The 24,881-nt window shown below is 35.4% G+C and overlaps 2 protein-coding genes across 3 annotated transcripts in view; both read right to left on the reverse strand.

The window, feature by feature from the left end:
• The window catches only part of LOC120348828 (cysteine-rich motor neuron 1 protein-like), a 403,315-nt gene that overhangs the window by 65,370 nt on the left and 313,064 nt on the right, over nucleotides 1-24,881 (reverse strand). The gene's annotated exons all lie outside the window — the stretch shown is intronic.
• On the reverse strand, nucleotides 18,958-24,442 carry LOC120350547. Its single transcript, XM_039424384.1, has 2 exons — nucleotides 23,674-24,442; nucleotides 18,958-19,883 (listed from the first exon to the last, which is right to left on the reverse strand). The coding sequence occupies exons 1-2, from the start codon at nucleotides 24,325-24,327 to the stop codon at nucleotides 19,113-19,115; spliced, it is 1,425 nt and encodes a 474-aa protein (XP_039280318.1). The 5' UTR covers nucleotides 24,328-24,442; the 3' UTR covers nucleotides 18,958-19,112.

Here is a 24,881-nt window from a genome sequence, read left to right on the forward strand (position 1 = left end):
AGGAAATTAATAGTATGGGTATAATGTATGGTAGTAGTATTATGTTAACTTGAAAATATTATCTAAATATGTGGAATCAACCATTTTTGTCTTGTTGAGAGAGAGTAAACTTACAGTTTTTAGGGCCGGTTTCCGAGCTCGGGATTTAGCTAATAAGTTGTAGACTTTAAACAGCTGGAGTCAGAAAATTGGCTTTCCGAAACGGGTTGTACTGTAGTCGTAGTTTCATGATAATACTAACCGTCAGGCTCGCTTCGCTCGCCATATCCGTCTAGCAAGGGGCCTCCGCCCTCTGGACCACCGACTGGATCGTCCAAAAATAAGATCAGCGGGCTCGCTTCGCTCGCTTGCATGTAGGCCTCAGCGGAACCTCTGTACCGAATTCTGGACCCCTGACTGGATTGTCCAAAAATGAGATCAGCGGGCTCGCTTCGCTCGCCTGCATGTAGACCTCAGCGGAACCTCTGTACCAAATTTGAACGTATTATGTCAATTTGATCTCGAAAAACACCTGTTACTATATCGGCGTATCTTTGGCGAACAAAATTCTTCCACCTCAGCTAAAAACCTGTGTATTGAATTTTTTAAAATATATTTCCAACCATTATTGAAAAAGCTGAGGAAACGCAGAAAAACTGAGAAAACGCTAATTTTGGGCGTATCTTTGGCGTTATTTCAAATTCCTTCTAACACAACATTATATTGCACCCCAGCTGAGCTTCTGTAGTAAATTTGAACATTTTCTGTTTATTTGTTCTCGATAAAGCTGAGAAAACGCTAAAAAACGCAGATTTTGGGCGTATCATTGGAAAGTTATCCAAATCCGTTCTTATTACACCTCTCAAGGGCCAACTGAACACACCTACCAAATTTGAAATTTTATGTCATATTTTTATCATATGTTAGGACGATCCAGTCGGGGGTCCAGACTAAACGTCTGGCTAAACGGATATGGCGCGCGAAGCGAGCCTGACGGCTAGTAATATAATATTCCCAGGAATAGCTCTGATTGAAGTAGCAGTACCCAATCATTTTTTCCGCGATAAATCAGGACCTCCTAAATAGGTATTTAGGAGGTACTGGATAAATTGGTATTTAGGAGGTACTGGATAAATTGGTATTTAGGAGGTCCTAATTTCGTGAGAATCGTTAGAGCCGTTTTCAAGATCCGTTGAACATAAATATATATCCATACTAGCCGTCAGGCTCGTTTCGCTCGCCATATCCGTCTAGCAAGGGGGCTCCGCCCCCTGGACCCCCGACTGGATCGTCCAAAAATGAGATCAGCGGGCTCGGTTCGCTCGCCTTCATGTGGACCTCAGCGGAGCCTCTATACCGAATTTGAAAGTATTATGTCAATTTGATCTCGAAATACACCTGTTACTATATCGGCATATCTTTGGCGAACAAAATTCTTCCACCTCAGCTAGACCAGTGTACTGAATTTTCTTAAATATATTTCCATCAATTATTGAAAAAGGTGAGGAAACGCAGAAAAGCTGAGAAAACGCTCATTTTGGCTAATTGGATAAATTGGTATTAGGAGGTCCTGGATAAATGCATTTCAATCTTCAACTTGATGATTTGGTGCCAACCTAACAAAGTCAACTCAACTTAATGCCAACCTGACAAAATTTTTAATTTAGTTACCAGAACAACTGTTTCGAAGAGGTACTCTCTCTAGATTATAGTTCTATATTAACACATGGTATGGACATTTTAATTATAATTTCAAGATATTGGAATAAGAAGAATATACATGCAAAAAGACGAACTTTAAACCCTCAAAAACCACCCTTAGAGTTGAAATATCGCCAAAAGATTTCTTAGTGCGCCTCTAAAGGGCCAACTGAACATACCTATCTCAAATTTGAACGTTTTTTGGTCCGGTAGATTTTTAGTTCTGCGAGTGAGTGAGTCAGTCAGTCAGTCAGTGAGTGAGTGCCATTTCGCTTTTATATATATAGATAGAAGACTAGCTGGCCCGGCGAACTTCGTACCGCCGAATAGTTAATGCATCTGATAGCTTTAGCTGACAAACTTTAGCTGGATGCACACCTGAGGAGGCGCGATGCGGCATTTTGCATCCAGGTGCTACTTGCTTATTGGTTTGAATGGAAGCACTCACACACACTTTGTCAATTGTAGGGGCATTGAAACGTCTTGGGTGTTGTCTGGCAGGTGTCTTATCAGCTCTGATGACAATTTTGTGGTAATCAGATGGCATGCGGTCTAGTGCAGTCTCGAATGGTGCAATCAATTCATTGTGTTGGAAAAATATTTGGAGTAGTTCAACGATTGGCCTTTTTACTGAAGTGTAGTGTGCACAACGCTGATTGACTTGTTTTTATGAATCACACTTAAAATAAAATAAATGTAGTCACTATCTGTCATTGGCAATAGGGAACCAGTTCGGTGATTAATTTGTCCCTGAATTTTAGGCATAAATCCATCCTGAACAATTGTTGTTCCCCCAAATGATGTCATTTGAAAGCAATTGCTGGATACTTTTTTAAAAATGTTTGGAGTCTGCTTCATTTCCGGAAACCAATGGATGAAGTGGTTCTGGTGGTGGAGTCAATTGAAACAATTTGACTTGACCACTGGCGCAACACAATCCGGGTGCTTCATTTATATACTTATATGCCCCACAGTACTGACACACAATTTCAAAAACATCATGAATTGGCAGTTCATTGTGCCAATAGCAACAGTTGACCGTGAACTGTACTCGATTGCCGAGTTATAATTGAATGTAGCTCGCTGGAAATTGAATGGTATATCTCCTTGCTGCTGATTTTCCCATGCATATTCTAAATTTACAGAATTTCGAGTTCTAGGACCCAAGTTTGAACGTCGTTCGTACCGCGGCATTATTAGGAATTGAACTTTTGTGAATAAGGAAGAAAATTGAAAAACAGATCGAGTAATAATGAGTTTGAATAAGTAACTGAATATATATGACTAATAACCAATATATGTAATAACTGTAACTTAATAATTTACTAAAAATCAATTAATTCTAAACACAGACGACAGCACAATATTATTCGAAACAAAGCTATGTTTTTAGTGCATGTAAGTCTTTAACCTGAGGCCGCAATGCTGAATGGTTACACACAGAACAGTCATTTCGTTTTTAGACTAAGATGAAATATTCGTTTAGAATAAAATATATGAGTGGTTATGGAGCAGCATACACTCTTGTCTACTTTCTATCGACGGCTGTTGGATGACGCAATGATTATAGCAGCTGATTTTTGTTTCTGTGTGTGGCCAGCTCACAAATCTTCTCCCATAAGGATGACATGTAAACTTTGAAGGGTCGTAGGAAAGAGTCCTGAAGTCGGATTATAAATTTGATAGGCCATAAACCTGGTCCTGAACATAAGGAACGCAACTGAAAAATCATCAAATTCGGTGCACACATAAAAAGTTATTGAACGTCAAAATTTGAGGCTCGATTTTTATTTATATATAATATAATATTTATTTTCTCATTTCTATTATTGGAATCGTTTCTCCTTGACGAAATAAAACATTCCTAAATAATTCAAAATAGCTGAAACTTTACACTATTTTCTCTTTATTTTATTTTGTAATCAATTTTGTAGTTTATCGAAATTTAATTTTAACGTGGACTGCGACTACGCCCCGTTTCGGAGAGCCAATCTTCTGACTCCAGCTGTTGAACGTCTAGAACTTAGCTAAATCCCGAGTTCGGAAACCGGCCCGTAAGTTTTGAAAGTTTCCGAACGTACAGATAATCTGATTCGTCTTGATCAATATTACTATCGAGATCATTATCAGTCCATAGGATATGTTATTGCACAAATGTGCTATTCATGAATTCTGAGCTAACGTTCTAAGTACTCTGAGTACACGTTATATTAGAATGATGAGTTGAAAGCTACTCTGGTATTATCCAAATAATACACAAAACCTCATACTGTTGTTATAAGAAACGGGTATATCAAACACGGTGGGCAAATTTTCAAGCACCTGACAAGTGAACTTATATAATGTGCCAGTAGGTTGAAGTGGACAATTCGTAGAGTACCTCTTGGTTTCTTGATTCTGTAGACCACATCGTTTATCCTTGTGACCACTTCATAAGGTCCATCCCAGGACTAATCATGTCCATCATCGCTGTCATGGCTAATCAGTATGAATCGCCTTTAGCATTTTATTAGTGTAGAAGCCCGTAACAATAATAAGAATTATCCTAACTGATGTTGGTATTCCAACTAATAACTGATCAAGCATGCATAAAATATTAGCCTAAACATGATTGCGTGGGTAGTGGGTACTCATGTCAACAGTTGAGCATTTCTCACACTCGAATTTCCAATTTGCTCTGGCACTCTCATATAATTGGTATAGTGAAGTTCTGTTTCTAGTACTTGAGCCCTGAGGAACACGATACTGTGAAATTGTACCCAGTTGACTGATGTGGGAAAACTTGGAGAGTTTCCCGGAAAAGTGTGGCTGACCCTAGTGTAGTGGAAGGGGGATGTGTTATGTGGGATGGAGGAGGTTTTAATCGAGATAATTCGTTGAAGAACTCTGGTAAGCCACAAACTTGTGCAAACTTCCATTCTGGAGAAAGCAACTTTTCTATCTTGTATTATCCTCTGCTTCCCCATCTCGCTCTAACCCTACTCCCGTTTGTCCACTGCGTTGTGTTATTTTGTTCTCAGCAGAAGGAACAACAAACATTCCAGTCAAAATTCTTCAAGAAACCTCTTCCTACCGGACTGCTATCGTACTCGCCCAAGACGAGTAGCACCTCACAAACACTTACTTAATCGACAATAATTTCGAAAGCCTTGCCATGTTCTTTACTTCTCAGTTCTCAAAATTTGAGAAAATCTATGGTGAGAAACCTTCAGGTATTCGTACTTGGAAGATTTAGAAACCTTTTTCCTGATTTGAGCTCTTCTTATTTAATAAGAATTTTAGATTTTCGAGGTCTACTTCTAGACCTCTTAAAAGATGTTAAGTGTAGTTATAGTGCCGGTCGCACTGAAGCCGGTTAAATTTCAACCGTGATTAATTTCACGAGAACCAATCAGAACTAATCTTCTCTGATTGGTTCTCGTGGAATTAATCACGATTAGAATTCAACCGGCTTTAGTACAACCGGCACACATAGCCTTTGAATCCGTAACAGGTGTGTACGACTAATCCTGCAAAGAAAAAGAAGAAGAAGAATATTTTCTAGCATTTCGCAAACAATTACTGCACATTATTTTCAAGGGCTATCACTTGAATCACAAAAATTACAATCAAGTGTTACGATTCTACAAGTCTCCAAAAGTAAATGTAATATACATTAACAGATATATTTATGATATAGTTCAAACTATTGACTTCCAAATACAATAGAGAATACATTTGAAGTGTAAGTATAAGAGCGAAGGGCCTATTGGAGCTGAAAATATAATATCTGGATCCGAGATTTTTTTTAAACTATGAAAGTATCTTATAGAATAAAAAGAGTGAACCAAATTAAATGTGATAGCAATGATACTGAAAGAAAAGTTCAAATGTCGTTGCATGGCGCCTAGTCACTGATTCAAATTCTGATTAATATTCTTATCCGAATAATAATTCTATTTCAAAGACAGATCTGATTTCGTATATTTCTCTTGATACTAGAGACAAAGTGTCTTAACACATTCTTTCAACATGGAACTTATTCTGATTGAATAATTAATTAAATTGATCGATTTATATTTTAATTGCAATCTCAGTGTATTGGGCGAATACTGTATGATGTAGATAAGACACAAATACACATTAGTACAAAGTATAATAACGTATAATAATACTGCATTATAAAAAACAACTATAATATAACAAATGAAATACATGAGTGTGATGAAATGTGGTGATAATCTCCGCCGAGTAATGGGATTGATAGTTTAATGGTGTTAGATGTTATATTTTTTGCTTGAGGCACACATTTCTTGAGTAAAGTTTCACTTGTCTTGATTATCATACATTTTCACTGTTTTCAAAATGTTTTTATTTTTTCAGGAGGTCTCTAATCTTGAAAATTCATGACAAATAATCTGTTACATCACAAAATTAAATAGAAACGTAAGTGTTGCATCCTGACCGCTATTAATTTCAAATAATTCAGTCACCAACTTGTTTATCAGATCTACTATATTATCACCATACATCATAATAATCATCAACATTCGACCAACTAATACATGGGGTGTAAATCCCCCCTAACGACATACCCAGACAGCATTTCACATTTCAATTACAAACCGACATCATCAAGGCAATTACATCTGTAGCAGGTTGAGCTTGAGGTTAATCGAATAGCTGCCATTTGAAATCGTCATGATGATGACGATTGATTGATTGATTAGTTACTGCGATTGGTGATTGCCGACTAGAATCTAGTCTGGCTGTTGATTTAAACAGATCCTGACCTAGCTGAACAAGACACGCCTGTAGCCTACTTCAAAATTCTTCAACTGTCACTTTTTTTACTTGATTTTAAGAAGCTTTACTCAATCTTACAAATATATTGTTTAGTTCTTTTGAATAACGATATACATTATTTTTATTAAATTATCAATTTACCAATTCATTGGAATTATAATCTTGAAAAATGTAAAAAAATACTGTTTATTGATTATCCATGGTGGGAAGTAAAGAGGATTATTAAAGGACCATTCAGAGGAATATTGTTCATAATATATGTGATACATTCACAGGACCAGTAAACACTTTATAGGGCGACAGCTAATTTACAGACAAATTCGCAGACCTATGTGGTATATTGTATGTAGTCTAGTAATTTTGTATTATTTTGTATACTTGTGACAATGACCAATGTTTATTGTAAACCAAATTATTATTATTATTATATATTATTATTATTATTATTATTATTATTATTATTATTATTATGAGAAAATTGCTACAGAAGTATGTAATCTGTAAAAGTTGAGAATATATAGAGCTGAATTATGGATGAACTTCAGAAATGTGATACATTTTTTTAAATGCATGGATAAACCATATCATTCAACTTGAAAAAATCTAATCCGCTTGGAAAAGGAGATACAATGATACAATGAATCTTCAAATTTAGTGAGATTGACGGATTGCAAGATTATTCGATTAATTCTGTCAGGAATAACAAAATGGCTGGAAATAATTTGGAGGAGACTGAACTCTTGAGGCGGGTAACTTGGGAAACGGCAATTAGTGTTTTGTAGATGTTGAATGACGTATCCGCGCCGAACCGTTCCCACCTACTATAAAATTTCTTGCTCGGCAGACTAACTTTTATTAATGTTGTGCGATTCTGTTGTGCAGGTAACCAAGCTCCTATCCTATCCTCAACTTTGCAACTTTGAACGTTCGTTAATGAAGTTGAATCGCTTTGACAAAGCTGGATGAAACTCAGACCTTTCCACTCTCATCCAACTCAATGGAGTCACTTTGAACTGTCAGCATTTATTCAATGAGAAGCAATGACGTGATCTATAAGGAATGATGACAGTGACTCTCACTAAATCTACATCTTTGCATTTTCTTGCCATCTCTTAATTTTTCCTTACAATTTCAATAATTTTCAAACTCTACGGCCGAAACTTATTAACTCGGAGATATGGATTCCGCAAATTAGTTTCGAGTTGGACTTGGCAAAAGTCGTTCTTCAAAATACTCATTTACGTTGAAACCGTACAGTTTTATTACTACCTATCCTTTGCTCTTCCGAGTATATTTACTTGAACAACTCATCTGAATTATATTCGGAGTTTGCTTTCAAAGAAACGATATTAATCTTCTGTTTCGTGTGAATGAATACAATTTCTCGAGCTTGTAAATTATACTTCTCGGTGTAAACCATTCCATTTTTTGAGTTCCAATATAAGTTTGTTTGGTGCCTTCATAATCACTCCAGATTAAATTGCTCATTTTTGGATGTAATACCAGAGAAAAGTGTGTATGATAAGAATGTTGTTGAACGGAGAAGGACTTTATCTCATAGTAATTGCTTGTGGTAATAAGCATAATTATTAAGCTGCAGTATATGAAGATGAAGGGAAAAAAGTAGTTTTCCTCGAGATTGCAGAAAACAATAAGTAGAGGAAGTGACAAAAGGATAAAAAAAGCTATTGCAATATCCTGGCAGAAGAAGTTAGTAGACAAGGACAAAATTGGAATGAAGAATGCAATGAATTTCCAATAAATAATAAAAATAATAAGGAGAAGATAGAGAAGAAAGATTAATAAATTAAATCAGAAGTACTCTGTAGAAAACAAGGGAGAAAGATGGAAGTAAGATGGAAAAGTAATCTAGTGAAGTAGTGAAGAGAAAGCATTTATGGGTAAAAAGACTTGATGGGAAGATGTAGAGGAAAAACAATGAATGAAGAGAAAAATAGTGGTAGAGGAAGAAAAAGCAAGATGATCGATAAGAGAAGAGGAAAAATAAAGTGATGAAACAATAATAATTATTATTTTATAGCAAATGCAGTGAAGCGTTTTCGGCCGTTTAAACAACTGTCTTACCCACTGTAAGTCAGTTGCCGTTGTAAATGTTGTTATTGTTCATAACTTGCTTGGTGGAGGCAACAAGGGGACACTAGTGTCAGCCTACGTGTTGCCATTGTCAACCTTCATACAGTTCTGTTGCACAACATGAATAAACGCTCAAACTTTACACCTGCTGGAGGAGCACAACAAAGTTACCGAAATTATTAGTAGTAGGCAAGTAGCTTCACTTCACAACACCTTTTCCTCCTACACTACCCTCAACCCTCAAACCTTCTAAACAACTCTTGCTCCGAATAATACCTACCATACATTCTGATTCATTTCGCTAACGCTGTTGATGTTGATGATAGTGATCATACGAGATGATGTCCATGATGATGATGATAAGCACAATGATAATGATCTAGCTTGTGAGTAGAATGGGATGCGAAGAGTGGGGGGTTCAAAGTTAGTCGAGGGTTTAATTACCGGACGGAAAGCAAAAGGTACGCCGTCTAATTAATTTCAAACTCGTCAAGAAAAGTGGAGATTATGCAGATTTTAATGGCTTTAATGGACCGGGCTACCACTCGCTTATTATTACCTGCTGTCTACTAACACCACTGCAGAGCTGAATAACAAAACTTTTAGGCCTCTACAAATCAAAACTTTGCCATATTATTGTTCTACGTGTTACTAGCACAGCTTGTAACCTTTTACAGCTCCATATCATCTCGTTTAAAATGTTATGATACTGTTGAACCACACTGACTGAGAACAAGGACTTGTAAATTTAAAGGCTCATGTCATGATGTGAGGTGAACATGCTTTGTTATAGCAATAACAAAATTGTGAACATGAATTGTTTTTGAGTTTGGAATGAGATTTAATTACTCCATGAATTCAGCATGTGAGAGGGAGGTGGCTTACAAGCCGGAAGTTGAAATAAATTCGGATCGAAAAAGACAGGTTTAGAAAAAAAAATTAATAGTATGAATGAAAACGGATAGGCACATTAGCATATATATCTCTTGGTAGACTATAATATAAGGTTCAAGATAAAGCCTGAAGTACGGTTATAAGACATAATTTATCTTAAATATATCTTCTCTGTATTCTATTTTCTACTTGAAATCGTAAGTCTAATGGACTGTAATAATGGGTGATCATGACAAGGTGAGACTATAGTGAAAATCAATATACGGACACAAATTTGAAAGTTATTCAACTTGAACCATTCAAAAATGTGGATATCACCTGGGAAAATATCGGTTCAGTGACCCTAATCCGGAACTGATCCACGTAAAAAGCTGTAACACTGATCTGGGGCCATCAATAACTAATGGGAAAAGGAGAATCAAGACAACAGTATACTAGAGTAGTTTGTAATGCAGGCAACAAGATAAATGATGGCCAGACGAATATGACACAGTGAATATAGCACACGTATTCTGCAAAACAAAATACAGCTCTACTGCAATAACGATCGTCGTTGTTTGCCGAATCCAAAACATCTGTGATGAATGGATGCTGTATACCGATGGTGGATGCTGCGTTTAAACCGATCTTACAAGGCAAAACAAGAAGAAGAATAGAAATGCAAAAGATGAATGAGAAGATTATCGAAAATAAACGACCAAACAATTGTGTGGAAAGAAATTGGAATAGAAGAGAAAGGTTTCCTTCTATGATGTTCCTTTCAATCTTTACAGTTGAGAAATGTAAATAGGGTGGAAAGTTATGAGAAAAGCTAGAAAAAGGCACAAAATTGAGAGAAGGGAATAAGAGACTATGGATAGTGAAACAAGGAGATGCGGGGGTGGAAGGGACAGAGTATAGAGATGGAAGAATAACTTTGTAAGGAAAACGAGGTATAAGAAAGAGAATGAAGATTTATTGGAAAATAAGAGATAAAATGTTAGAATTGCAATAAGAGGATGCGAGGATGTAAAATGATAGATGAACGAATGAAAATAGGAATGAGACGGAAAAACGGGAGTGAGATGAAAGAAAAAATGAAGTTAGGTCTAAGTGCAGTAGACAATACAAAAGAACGGAAAAAACAAAAGAAAATTGTATAAAGAAGAGAAAGAATATGGAAAGCGAATCCTGAAGAAAGAATGGAGTGTAATATCAGAAGGGAATCCAAAAAGAAAGAATGAATAGTAATATCAGTAGGGAATACAAATCAGTACCAATAGAGAGTTTGAAAAGATAGTAGGAAGCGTAAATTATAGAGGAGAAGGGAACATGTAATGATACAATGATGGGAACTGTGATGAAGATGAAGACTGAAATTATAAAATAATTGAAATGAAAGATAGGGAGGGAAAGTGAAGAGCTCAATGGCAGTTATTGAATTGGAATAAAATAAGGCGAAGAACAAGAGAAAAATAAAGTGAACGCAAAAAATATATTAGGAAAGGCAAAAACAGGAAAAAGTAGATGAAGATGCGAAGAATGTTGGGCGGTAAGTATTTATGCAGTTGGCGGGAGCATTGCCAAGTCATTAACCGAAACGACACGACACAGAGCGGCGGTCGACATAACAAGCATGATGTTTCAGTCAGTGCAGTCAACCAGAGTCGGTCACTTACAAATGTGACAAACAGCAAAATAATATTGGAACATCCATCATGCCTCTCACCAAATGCATCAATTTGCCTCACTGTCAATGCATGCAGTCCTCCTCACTCCTCACTCCTCACCAGACCCGGAATGCCGATGGATGAAAAACTCACACCTACCAACAACTAACGACCGCTATGTGCAAATGTAAATGTGAGCACTCGCTTTCAACTATCCTAATGCAGAATAAATTATTATCAGTTGTCGATGTTTTTCTAAAATATACTGCAGTATAAATTATTGTTGTCAATATGTTTTGAGACGTATATACTGCAGTATACATTACTGTCAGTTGTCGATATGTTTTCGAAAAAGTATAGTTCACTATGAATATTGATGTCGGTTGTCAATAACTGTTGTAAAGTATGCTGCGATACAAATGATCTTTATTGGTTTCTCCTATGAGATTCATTTCAGACGGACAAGATTGGTTGAATGGGAAGCATTGATTTATGGAATGCGGATGCGGACAGTTTGATTTCACCAAAGCTATCCTGTTGACTTCAACGTTTTTCAAATAGTGACGTCATCACCACCTTTGAAACAAATCAGCATGACAGAAATGAGAGCAGAATCAATTTATGAGGAATTCAATTACATGAACAACAGCTATATTTATTTCTTATAATTGAAATACAGGATATGTGTGGCATGTATGTGGAAAAATTTAGAGAGATATTTGAGGAGGATGTCTCAAACATTGTAAACATTGTAGTAAGGAGTAAACAAGACAGTGGAAAGAATATATTTCTGTTTGCTTGTAGTTGTAAACTTGGAACTGAATATAGCTTTTTGACGTTTTTATCTAATGTGCAGTGAGTAGTCGCCACATTAAAGAAACAAATTCCAAGAATTCTTTCCAAGAAATTTACCAATTATGTTAAGAATATTAATTACAAATTATATTTGATTATTTATTTATATTTTGGAATATTAATATACTCTGGTCGTCTCAAAAGTAAGTTACACTATTTTTTTATATCCGCGCAGTTGGCAGGAGACGTCTGGGATTCGCAGGAAACTTTCGTCTTGGTGTTGTGGTAGCACTTTGATATTCTTAAGCAAGGAGGATCGTCCTTGTTCCTAAGAGGCCGCCATGACTTATTTGTCAGTTGCGATCAAACCACTACGGAGCTACCAGTTACTTCCTACCGCCGATTACAAAGTACGCATTATGATTCGTATTTAATGGCAAACAATAAAAATGCAACTGAAATTCATCGTGAGTTGTGCAGTGTGCACGGGGAACAACGAAGCGGCCGCCCATCCACTTCACGCATCCCGAACATTGTCGAAAACACAATGCTTGAAGGGTTTGGATGCGATGTATTCGGACACCCATCATACTCCCGTGATATTGCTCCAAGCAACTTTCATCTGTTCCCACAGCTGAAACAAGTCTTCCCTTGAGAGAAGACGCTTCGCAAACGAAGAGAACCTCGAAGAAGAAGTTCAGACATGGCTAACCAGTTTGGCGGCAGAATGGTATGACACTGGAGTGAAAAAACTTATACCACGATACCAAAAATGTATTGAAAATAAATGAGATTATGTAGAAAAATAACTGATATATGTAGTTTCTCAAATATAACTCCTTAATCAAATTCTGTACGTTACCTCTTCTTTTATTTAATAGTGTAACTTACTTTTGAGACAACCCACGTACAAACACTTATTTATTTTCCCTTTAATGATAAAGTACCTATTCAGAGAATAAGAAAAATGGAAGGAGCGCATCCGTTGAAAACTTTGAAGAAATTAGGACACACACTGATACCTTGACAAAGTTGAAGAGTTAACCCTCTACAGAACACATTACACTCAAAAGACAGATCAACAAGCTTTCACGTTGACGTTTGAAAAGGTAAAGAGGAAATTGTCAGTACATGACAAATTGAAGGACGAGTCAAGTGTTGCTGCTTCACATTCATAAATGGAAAGCATTCAGCCACTCCAAGTGTTTGCCGAGAAGTCGAACTGTTTGTGTGATAATCATGGAATGATAATGACGACTGGAATGAGTTGTACGTCACAGAAAAAGTGTCACAAGTTTGTGACACGGTGTGATGTCTACATTACTCTGTGACACACGCTATGCAAAGAATGCTTTATTGCTGCTGTCTACACATTCGGATCGGATCGTTTTGCTACGAATAAGAATGAGGATGAATGGAAAAGGGTGGAAGGGGGTGTAAGAGAGATGAAGAGAGATGAAGAGAGAGGAGAAAGCATGGGGAAAGGGAAATTAAAATGGAAATTCCGGAGATGCAGGGAAATAGGAGTCAGGAGAGCATTTCCTAAATCTCCCGCAGTTTGTGATGGTGCTATGATGGGGGGGGGGTAAAAGGGCAAGCACCCCCTCCCAACAGAACCCTTCAACGCGATCCACATTATTTTGTGATCTCGCGCTCGCTCTCCATCACTCTCTCATCCTTGTTATTCTGTATTCTTCCTATTTCCTCACTCTTTCATATCAAATAAAGGGTCAAACTATCGAATGATAAACGACATTATCTATTTGAGTTTAGTGGTTCATTCATTCATCAAATTAGCACAATCAACTAACAGAACTAGTCTACAGTCTAGAACTTAACTTCTTCCTATTTCAATGAATAGTGAAAATGTGGGATGCAAATCAAATGGTAGTTGAATTGTTCAACTATCAAAGTGGACAGCAATAAATGTTGGGTAAAATTCTAACGTATATTATCAAGTAGAAAACATCAATACTATCTTGTTTGAACCAAAATCATGTTATTTTTGAGAAAAAAAATTGGAGGTAAATTCAGCAATAGGAGAAAAGTTTGAGGGGAAGCGAAGTGGATATGAAAGAATAATATCCTAGAATACAGCACAGGAAAATATCAAGTATGGAATATAAAAGAGGAATTTAAACAAGTAGAAATAGAAGACACGATTTAGTAAAAATACACGCATCAGTTGAGAGATAATTCTCCCCAGCCAAAAAAAGAAACAATTGAGAGGGATTGTATAATCAGAGTTGTGCAGTTGGGAAAGGGAAGGATGAGGCAAAAGGGAATAAGAATATAGACATGCAGGGATAGAAGAGACAGAGAGGAAGTGTGGAATGTTTGATCCAGCAACATAGCTGAGCGAGTCGTATCTCCGGGGACAGCAGCTTGACAAATCTCTTATCTTTTATTCAAATCATCCAGCCCTCGACACAATAGTCGACTTGTTTCTCGGCCGGCCCAATCTAAACGCTGTAGCCCATTGTGAATTCGCCGCTAAACTTCAGTTGATTCAGTCATTGTTTTAAACGCTCTAATCATTAGTTATAACCCTGTTGTAGACGCAAGTTACTGTAGTTGGTATGATTGTTGTTGCTGGGTTAGTTAAAACGTTTAATATTTTATATCGATTCTGATTTCATGATCGAATAATCAAAATATTATGACAATTAATCGACATGATTCCAATAAACAGCATATAATTTGCAAGAATAACATTGAAACAGGTGTGAAGGTGGGAAATGTATTAGAACATGAATTTAGCCGTTTTTAGATTCAGCTACTGTTTATCAAATTGATAAGCTATGTATTATTTCATCTCAATGCTCCAATTCATATACTTATTATTTGGCTTTGAATCTAAACTCTTGAGTAATCAAGATTGATCCCTTGTCTCTTTCTAGCATTACTTTTTCATGAATAGCATCATATCATAGGTTAGGTAGACTTCATTCTGTTACAGTTATTACAATATTAATGTGTATCTGAAGAGAACCAGGAGATTGAAACTTCATCTATGATCTGAATAATTTGTTTACAATCATTTTTGGAGCTGAATAGTAAAACTAATCTCAGAAATCTATGAAAAATGTTTACTCACTTGAAATCTTCAATGATTCGTAATAAAGTACACCAACATATTGAGGAAATTACCTGGAAAAAGAAACAAAATTAATTTCACCACACTATGAACAATATGAATCATCAACATAGTTTATGGAAAATCAATAGATACTGTATAAATTTGATACAAATAAATTTGATACCCTGTGGTACTTGATGCGTGAATAGCAACAATTACTACTATCCAATCTGTAACACGGAAATAATTCACACTAAAACCATTGACTGCTTTATGTTTGACAGTGATTTAAAGACTATCATTTATTTCCCCGCAACGTGGGCTGAAATTGCCGGATTAATTTTGGAGAGAACGATTGGTCACGATTTGAAATAGTAGGAGCTATTCACAAAATATTGTTTGCTATTCATCAAGCCGTGAGCCAACATCAAATAACTCAGTCTCCAAAGAACTGTACAGCTTCGTGCTACCAAAGTCATAAATATTACAGGGAGAATTATATTAATATCTTCAATAGTTATCACAGTTATCACGGTTTCGTAATTATTGCAATAATATATAAATATCAATTTATTACTGTAATATGAGGAAATTAATGAGCAATGATGATCAAACGAAGTCGGTATTTTCGATAAAAATAAAATATAGATTTAAGTTTTAGACATAATATTTTGAAATGCTCAAAATTCAATATTTGAGATGAGCTATACATGAATGTCCTCCATACTAACATGATCTAGTTAATATTTCTGGAAATTATTAAGATTTTCAAGAATATTGATGAGAATGATTTAGACTTTCAAAAAATAAGGGGTCTCTAGACTTTACCGAGAGGATCTGTTTCATATGGAAAATACTGTAGGTCTATATTGTTCATATAGTGTAGAGACAATAGCCTTATTACTTTCCTTGCCCTACTACCATAGGTAAGGAAAGTATTGCTTTCCAAAAAAAAATAAGGTACCCAAATTTCCAGTTTTCTAGACGTTTCAAGGCCCCCTGAGTCCAAAAAAATGATTTTTGGGTGTGTGTGTGTGTGTGTGTGTGTGTGTATGTGTGTATGTGTGTATGTCTGTGAACACGATAACTCCATTCCTAATCAACCGATTGACTTGAAATTTTAAACTTGAGGTCCTTATACCATGAGGATCCGACAATAAGAAATTCAATAAAATTCAATTCAAGATGGCGGAAAAAATGGCGGATAATTACTAAAAACCAAGTTTTTCACGGTTTTCTCGAAAACGGCTCTAACGATTTTCTACAAATTTATACCATGGATAGCTATTTATAAGCCCTATCAACTGGCATGAGTCTCATTTCTGGGAAAATTTCAGGAGCTCTGAAATATTATTGAGAAAAATGGTGGATAATGACTAAAAAACCATGTTTTTCACGGTTTTCTCGAAAAAGGCTCTAACGATTTTCTTCAAATATATACCATGGATAGCTATTTATAAGCCCTATCAACTGGCATTAGTCTCATTTCTGGGAAAATTTCAGAAGCTCCGTAATATTCTTGAGAAAAATGGCGGATAATGAATAAAAACCATGTTATTCACGGTTTTCTCGAAAACGGCTTTAACGATTTTCTTCAAATTTATACCATGAATAGCTATTTATAAGCCCAGTCAACTGACATGAGTCTCATTTCTGGGAAAATTGCAGGAGCTCCGTAATATTCTTGAGAAAAATGGCAGTTACCAAAAAACCATGTTTTTCACGATTTTCTCAAAAACGTGAAAAAATTCATACCCTTTATAGTTATTCATCAGCTCTATTAACTGGCATCAGTCTCCTTTCTGGGAAACTAATGGGGGTGCCACCCCATCCTTGAGAAATGAACTTTGTAACCTCCTTCTCGTGCATGAGGTAGGTAGGTAGAGCAGTTCATAAAAAGAACAATAGTTGAGATATTTCATCTGTAGAACAGCTGTTTTGACGACTTTTAAAAAACATCATCGAATTTCACAATTTATGCAAAGGAAAAAGTACTCTGAAAACCAGATATATATATATACATATACAGTAGTCTGATCGTAGTTTCAAATGTGTTGCTGCCAATCGTCATTATGATATTCCCCTAAATTATTCTCTTTTAAGAATGGGGCTTACAGATCAATGAGCAAGGAAAGTTGTGTGAGTGCGCCACACAAGATTTTTTTTCAACATGTATCAAGAAAATAATTTCAGCAATAAGATAATGAATACCACACAAGGTATAGTCCAGGCAACGAATGATCAAATAAAGCTATAGAAGGAAAAGTTTGGAACACAATTTTCAACTTCACAGCTCTTTCAAGGATAGTAAGAGGATTAACATATGAAAAGTCCTCACCCTACCCCTTGTGCTAAAGGGGTGGGGGTGGTTTGAAAGTACCATTTTTTTATTTTTCGCATATATCTCGGAAACTATGCATCTTATGAACATTTGTATTCTGTGCAAAATTGAAGCTTACACAATTACCAACAAGTTTTGTCCTTTACATTTTTTCCATATCTCTGTTAGTTTCTGAGATATCCGCTCTTGAAAGTGAGACTTTTTTTGAAAAAACACTTCAACCACCAATTTTTTCATTTTTCCAGCCTTATAATTTTTGAACGATTGATGATAAAAATCCGTGCTGATTATGAGCTGATGAAGTTTCAAATTATCTTCAATTTTATGTATATTTTCTTTATTTTACGCATTTCCCTACGACTGTTGCAGAAGTTTTAGTGTTGAGAATGAAATTTTCTGTTCAGCAACAATAGATCAGTTAACAATGAAATTTGGAGGGAATGTTTGGAACACAATTTTCGACTTTGCAGCTTTGTTGAGACTAGTTTGGAGGTAAGCATATAAAAAATCCCAAACCCTTGTAATGGGGTATTTAAATTAGTAATATATTGGGGTTATATTATGTATGGTATTGTGATGGTATTATAAGGTTGTGAGAACAACCCTAGACATTATGGTAACAATTTATAATAGGGGAATCGCTTGGCTTGCGAGAGGTTAAATTGATCTAACTCTATAACTCATGAGAAAGGAACTATATTTTAAAATAATAAACAAAACAGTTATATTTTGGAGAACTAAGTAATCGATTTAATCAAATTGTAACTCAAAATGAAACTGGAAACTTAAATAAAAATAATATTGAGAAAACTTTTTAAACAAACAATAGAATAATTACAGGATTTGCCTTCAATAAAAAGATCAATAATATATAATAATAAAATTTATAATATTAGCTCACTGAACTCACTGAATCAGGAAAATGGTGTCTCGGAAAAGAAGGGTAGAGCCGGGCCCGATTATCTGCAGTAGATAGCTCTAGGTCCCGTCCTCGTAACCGACTGACTAGAGCCTCTCATTTTTTCCATAATTTTACTTGTCATGAATTTTCACCGTCGTCAGCAATTTATCTATTCATTGTGAAAATTCATGACAAATAATAAAAATTATGTAGTTCTATTACATCCCCGGGTCCCCCTAAACTTCGGCCCGAAGTTATCGAAAAAACGGCATCTCTCTAAGTTAATTTTTACACATTTCAATAATATTTCAAAAATTAAAGTCAAAATTACCGCAAGCTAAAATTATTATTATTATTCACAATATTATTCTAATTGGATATTTATATGTAACATAACTTTCAATGAATACCTTAAATCTATGTGAGTGCCAATTCATAAGCTAAATGCAAGTGATATAAATTACATTATAGTGAACTAATTCATAAAAAATCAAACTTAGCCTAACACATCAATCAACTTCAAATCAACAATTCAATACATTCATATCTGAATAAGAATTGAATGGAAAAAATTTCAATTATATTGATGAATAAAATTAAACCTACAAAATCTACGAAAGTAATAAAATTGAATCATAATGCAAAAATTAAACATCAAGTCCGAATAGTATTCGAGTAAGCAAAATAATATTGTGGACCTTGAAAATAAGAATAATAATAATAATTGAAAAAGTTTATCTTCTAATCTGGGAAAATATTTGAATCGATAGCATAAAAGAGTAAATGGATACAATAATAGTGAATAAGTAATTATTATTTGCATAGTTTCCTATATCCTAACCCATTATTTTAATGATTTCATTACATACTACTTTACTAAAACACAATATATTCTTAAAGCTCCTGTGGGTAGTCCACAATTGGAGTACGTTTCGGGACTCTCAGTTGATTTGCTTTCTTCTTAATATAATTTTGAAGACATAAATACAAGAATATAACAGTTATCAGTGTTTGCCAGACAATAATAATATAAATGATCAGTTTATTGTTCACCCCTAACAAATCAAAGTTATTTGGCATTTCAACATGATGGAAAATGTCTTCTGAGAATGAGTTGTGCTCTTCAAATTTTGAAAAATTCAAGTGCCAATTTTCATTTAAGATTTCCGAAAGGTTTAAGTACTGAGGCAGAGTCTCATGTTTAAAAATTGGGATGCTCAATTTAGATAAATTTGTCCACATGTGAGGAATTAAGTTATTAATAGCTGGAGAAGGATGGGAACGGGAGTCGCAAGGATAAAGAGTGCTTATCAGTACGTCGCCGTTGTCGTCTTGAAGTTCGCAGTTGCAAGGGATGTGGAGTGATAGGGTTCCTGGACTGTTGCTTGGGACCTCAGTTGTTGAGTTTTTACAGCGAATTGTCGTCTTTTTGCCGGTGTTGTGGAATAGGAAGGTGTCTTCTCGTAGGCGAGTGATTAGGGTTTGATTGTCAGTTGCTTTACAATCAAATTTGCAGACTTCTCGTAGCTCCGATACGTCTGCTTCTGATGTTAGAAGGTGGAGACAAGTGGCTTGGGTGGCGGAGTTCGACATCTTTTTCCTCGGAATTAAGCAGAGGCCTTTCTGCTTGAACTGGCAATCGTCTTCTTCGTCATCTGACAGGATTTGCAGTTTATTTTCTTCTCTAAGTATCAGGTGATGTTGGGAGGTCAAACGGCAGGTATGACCATTCCAATGAAGCGGGATAGATTGCAGGTGGAATAATGAAATAGTTGAATTTTTCTTCTTTATTGGTATTTTGAGGGTAACCAATAGTTCGTTGTCGGATTTTCTGCAGGATGTTAGTTTCAAGTTTCGAATTTTATCGTTGTCTTTTGTTGATATGGTGAAGTTTCTCTTGTTTATTTTCTTTTCGAGTTCTTGAAGTCGATTGTTTAGGTCTTCTTTTGAAATGACGTGATGAGAAAGTTGTTGATTGTAGCATCTCATGTCGATTTCATTGTAGTTGTTAGATAGAGTCATCATATACATGAAAATAGTAATCCTCAGTTGTGTTTTCAGTACATCGGTTGTAGTATTCCCTTTCTGAAACTTATTCTGTTGGGTGAATGATTCTTGCCAAAGAATAAGGTCATGCTTCATGTTGTTCAATACTTTCTTCACGTTCTCTGCCATGCCGTTCATCTTGCGTGTGTTGTCTATCAATTCGACATGTTCAGCGTGAACGAAGTCTTGAAGATTACTGAGATGAGAAGTGATGTCGGTTTCGGTTTTCACGTATGCGCCCAATTCTTCGTCGGTAGCTACTCCGCAACACCAGTTTAGGACCGCCCCGATCGTATCGATAGAGCGTTCGCGGCGTGGTAGTCGATTTTCGTTCTCAGCTGGAGTGTTGTCGTCATCGCTGCCAATGTAAATGCCGTCTTGTAGTTGTAGAAGTTGCAGCTCCGTTCGATGAATCTGATCAAATACTGCACACTCCGATGGGGAAGGGAAGGACATGAGTCAATTTTTAAAGGAGTACTCAGAAGGTTCCTCATAACAAATAAAGGATTTGACCTAGTAATACTGAATGTTATTGGAACTGTGGACTCGTAAAATACTACATTGTGAATTTCTTTAAATAGAGCTCCGTGAAAAAGAGAAATTTCTTGAGACAATACCGTACAACATATTTCTACAAATGCTAAGGAACAAAGTATTATGGTATTCATTTTAAAAATATTATATCAGTTAGTACTCTATATTAATCTATCAATGAACAGTTCGTATAAGATATCAATTTTATAAACAATAATTACTAGTAAAATCCCCAAAAACCCTACAAATAGATTATGTAAATGGTCAAATTAATAGCTATTTCTTATATTCCAATCGTAATCACTTACTGGAATTGATTATTTCATTAACATCAATACAGATAATATTGTTATTAAAATATACGTTTTCACATAAATAATCTTATAAATAAATAAATTATTATATCAAGAATCATCCGTTTCTGAAAAAGAGAAACATTTTATTACATACGAGTCAAGAAAATAATATTCAATAATATTCATATTTATTTCGGAAGCGGGTTGTATCCCTTCCTTTGAGACAGTGTGTCCAAGTACTTTAATTTTTCGGTAGAAGAAGTGACATTTAGATGTATTCAATTTTAGTCCTACGTCTTGAAATCTTTTCAAGGTTTTCTCGAGCTGTTGATATTGCTTATCAAATGATTCTCCATAGCTAATGATATCGTCCAAGTAAATCAAAACTCCTCTATACAAATAATCATTGAATACTTGGTTGATTGCTCGTTGGAAAGCATTTGGAGATGTTCTAAGACCAAAAGGTAGTCTTTTGAACGTGTACAGCCCTTTATGAGTTGCAAATGCTACATATTTTCGACAATCTTCGTGTAATGGCTGTTGGAAAAATGCTTGTCTGATATCTAGGGTGGAAAAGTAATCCGAATTGTCAAGAGAATCAAAAATTGTTTGAAGAAGGGGAAGGGGATATCTATCCGGTAATATTTTCTCGTTCAACATTTTATAGTCTACAACCAATCTGAATCCACCGTCTTTTTTAGTAACTAAAAATGCGGGAGAAGCATAATGACTCTGGGTTTCACAAACTATTCCTGCTTTTATCAATAACTCTACTTGTCTGTCTATTTCTGTTCTTTGAGCGATAGGTAATCTGTACGGTGACTTAGCAATGGGTGTGTAATCTGTAAGTTTGAACTTGTATTCGGGTAATTTCGCTTCCTCGAAATCAATTTCGTTTGTTGAAAATAGGTGTTTGTATTTATTGATGAGTCTTTTCGCTTTGGAATTTTGCTCTGGTGTAAGATCTTTATTAATATCTATTTCACAACCCCCTCCATCGAATAGAACAGAGTCTACTAATGAAACAGATTCGTCGTAATTACAAACTTCTCCTTCAATTTCACCAATAATAGTTTCATGCAACAATCTTATATCTTGCCTTCCTAGATTCAAAATTCTAATTTCACTCATGTTTGTTTCAAAATCATCCTCATTCAAAGCACATGCAATTTTTTATTATGTAATAACGATTCATTTGGAGTAAAATGGGATACTTTGAGCAATTTTTGTGTTAGATTGACTTTGACATTCACGTCTTTTTGAGCGGGGATTATTGTTTCAAGAGCACATTTGACGAAATTTACGGGATTGGGTATGCAGACTTCTTTTGTAATATTTGTTTCAGAATCGTTGTGTAATCTATTTAATGTACAAATCCACTCTTTATCCATGTCTAATTCGACTATTTTACCATTATCGGTCATTGAAATGATGTTATTCTCATAATCTAATTTCATTTTATATTTTGAGAAGAAGGAATTTCCAACAATAATATCGGCCTGTAAGTCTTCAGAAATTACTAAATTTACTTCGAATTTCCTGTCATGTATTTGAATTTCACTCGAGATCATTCCTGTGATCGGCATTAATGAACCATTAGCTACCGATAAAGCAATACTACTATTTTTCAGATGTTTTAGATCATCGCTACTTAAAAGATTTTTTTGAACTATGTTTACGTTTTGTACCGGTGTCAATGGTAATTGATACATCTTTTCCTTTGAATTTTCCATTAATAGTAAGTACTGGGACTTGAATTCTTCTCTCTTTAGTCAATGATCCATTCATTCCAAGTTTTGTGCTGAGCATGCATTTCGGAAGACAATAGCTGTTTGAAGTTGGTTTCACTTTCTATTTCGTTAGAGCGATTAATTTCACTTTCATTTGAGTATAACTGATTATTATTGGCATTGAGAAAAAACTGCCTGACAAATTCTATCGCTTTGGATTGTTCATCTTTCATTGATACAGAAGATATTATATTACATGTGATTTCTTCTTTATCAATTGAATTTGGAGAATAATTATCAAATGGAATTCAGCGCTTTGTTTTTCAAATCCGGATCCCAAGTTCATATCCGATTCGTCTAGGCTCGGGATCCTGTATTCGAGTTTTTTGATAAGAAAAAACAATCGTCTTTCCAGTGATTATTCCTCTTACAGTATGTACAGAATCTAGTCCTATTAGGGTTGATTGGTGTCCTGTAATTGACTGATGTTGATTGTGTGTAATTATTGTTTGTATAAGGTTGTCTTTGGAAATTGTTCTGATTTGTTTCGTGTGGGAAGACGTTTCCGCTCCTATTTCCAAACTGTCTATTAGGATTAGGATTATGTGATTGTGTGTTTCTGTCGCGATCATTGTAATTATTATTGTTTGAATAAGGTTGTCTTTGGAAGTTGTTCTGATTTGTTTCGTGTGGGGAAAAGTTTCCGCTCCTATTTCCAAACTGTCTATTAGGATTGGGATTTTGTGATTGACCTACATTTCTACTCAAATTTTTCACCACAATACTCAGATCGTTCAATTTCTTCTCTAAAGTATCTACTACATTTATTTTTTGGACAGGCTGTTCGATTGAAGCATTATGCATTCCTAACTTTTTGTCTAGAAGGAAGCGAGATCTTTCATATTTGGCGAGATTTTTCTCTAAATCTTCAACTGATGCATTGTCCATGAAAGCAACATGTTGCAATGCTCCTACGTCTAAGCCTCTCAAAACATATCCTACTATTCTTTTCTCTGACATTTGAGGCTCAAGAATGTGACAAAGTTTTATTATATCTGCTGTGTATTCTGTGTATGTTTCTGTTGGTAATTTGTTTCTGTTTTCGAGTTTTTGTCTGGTTGTCTCTTCATGAACAGGGTCTACAAGTTTACTTTTTAAGTGGCCTACTGCATCAAGAAATGTCGCGTTTTCATTTTTATCCGAAAATATGTCGAAAATTGCCAATGCTGTTTTCTTGAGGTAGAGGGGTAAATACAAGATTTTATCATCCTCATCCCACTTATTTATTTTTGCTGCCCTATTGAAGGTTTTCAACCACTCGTTGAAGTCTTCACTCTTTGTACCCCCATAGCTTTCGGGTTTCGCAAAGGGTCTTTTATCATTCCCTGCCATATTATTTTCTGGAATTAGGATATTTGCTAAGTTATCGGGAGCTACTGTGTCGTAGATGTGTTCTTGATTTCTGCCTAGCTTGCCTACTATTCGCTCGTAATCGGCTAACATAGGGAAGATAATACGATCGCGTTGAGACAGGGACCCTAACTTAAGTAATCGACTTAGAGCATCTCTAGCTCCTGAATCGTGGTCCACATAAATACAAACTTTTTTTGCCAAGTCAACAGCGAATCGCAAGTATTCAATATTAACAGATTGAGGGATGTGAATACCTAACTGTTTGCCTAGCTCTAATAATTCTGATTTATCCAGAGATTTTACTTTTAAATCAATAGGTAAACGTAATAATGAAACCTCGAATTCACTAGGTGATTGTTCAGAGTCACTAGAACTAGAGCTACTCATCTCAATATAACAATAATAACAATTATCATATTTAACCTGTACGTTGAGAGAATAGAGGACATAATTATACGAGATCAAACACAGAATATAATAATTATGATAATGACCTGAAATGAAAATGTCAATAGATAATTTGAAGGCTAATCTTGTCAATTAATAAACTCTTTCTCATGAGAACGACGCCCAACACCATGTAATGGGGTATTTAAATTAGTAATATATTGGGGTTATATTATGTATGGTATTGTGATGGTATT

This window comes from Nilaparvata lugens, chromosome 3, assembly GCF_014356525.2.
Source record: "Nilaparvata lugens isolate BPH chromosome 3, ASM1435652v1, whole genome shotgun sequence".
NCBI classification, from domain to species: domain Eukaryota; kingdom Metazoa; phylum Arthropoda; class Insecta; order Hemiptera; family Delphacidae; genus Nilaparvata; species Nilaparvata lugens.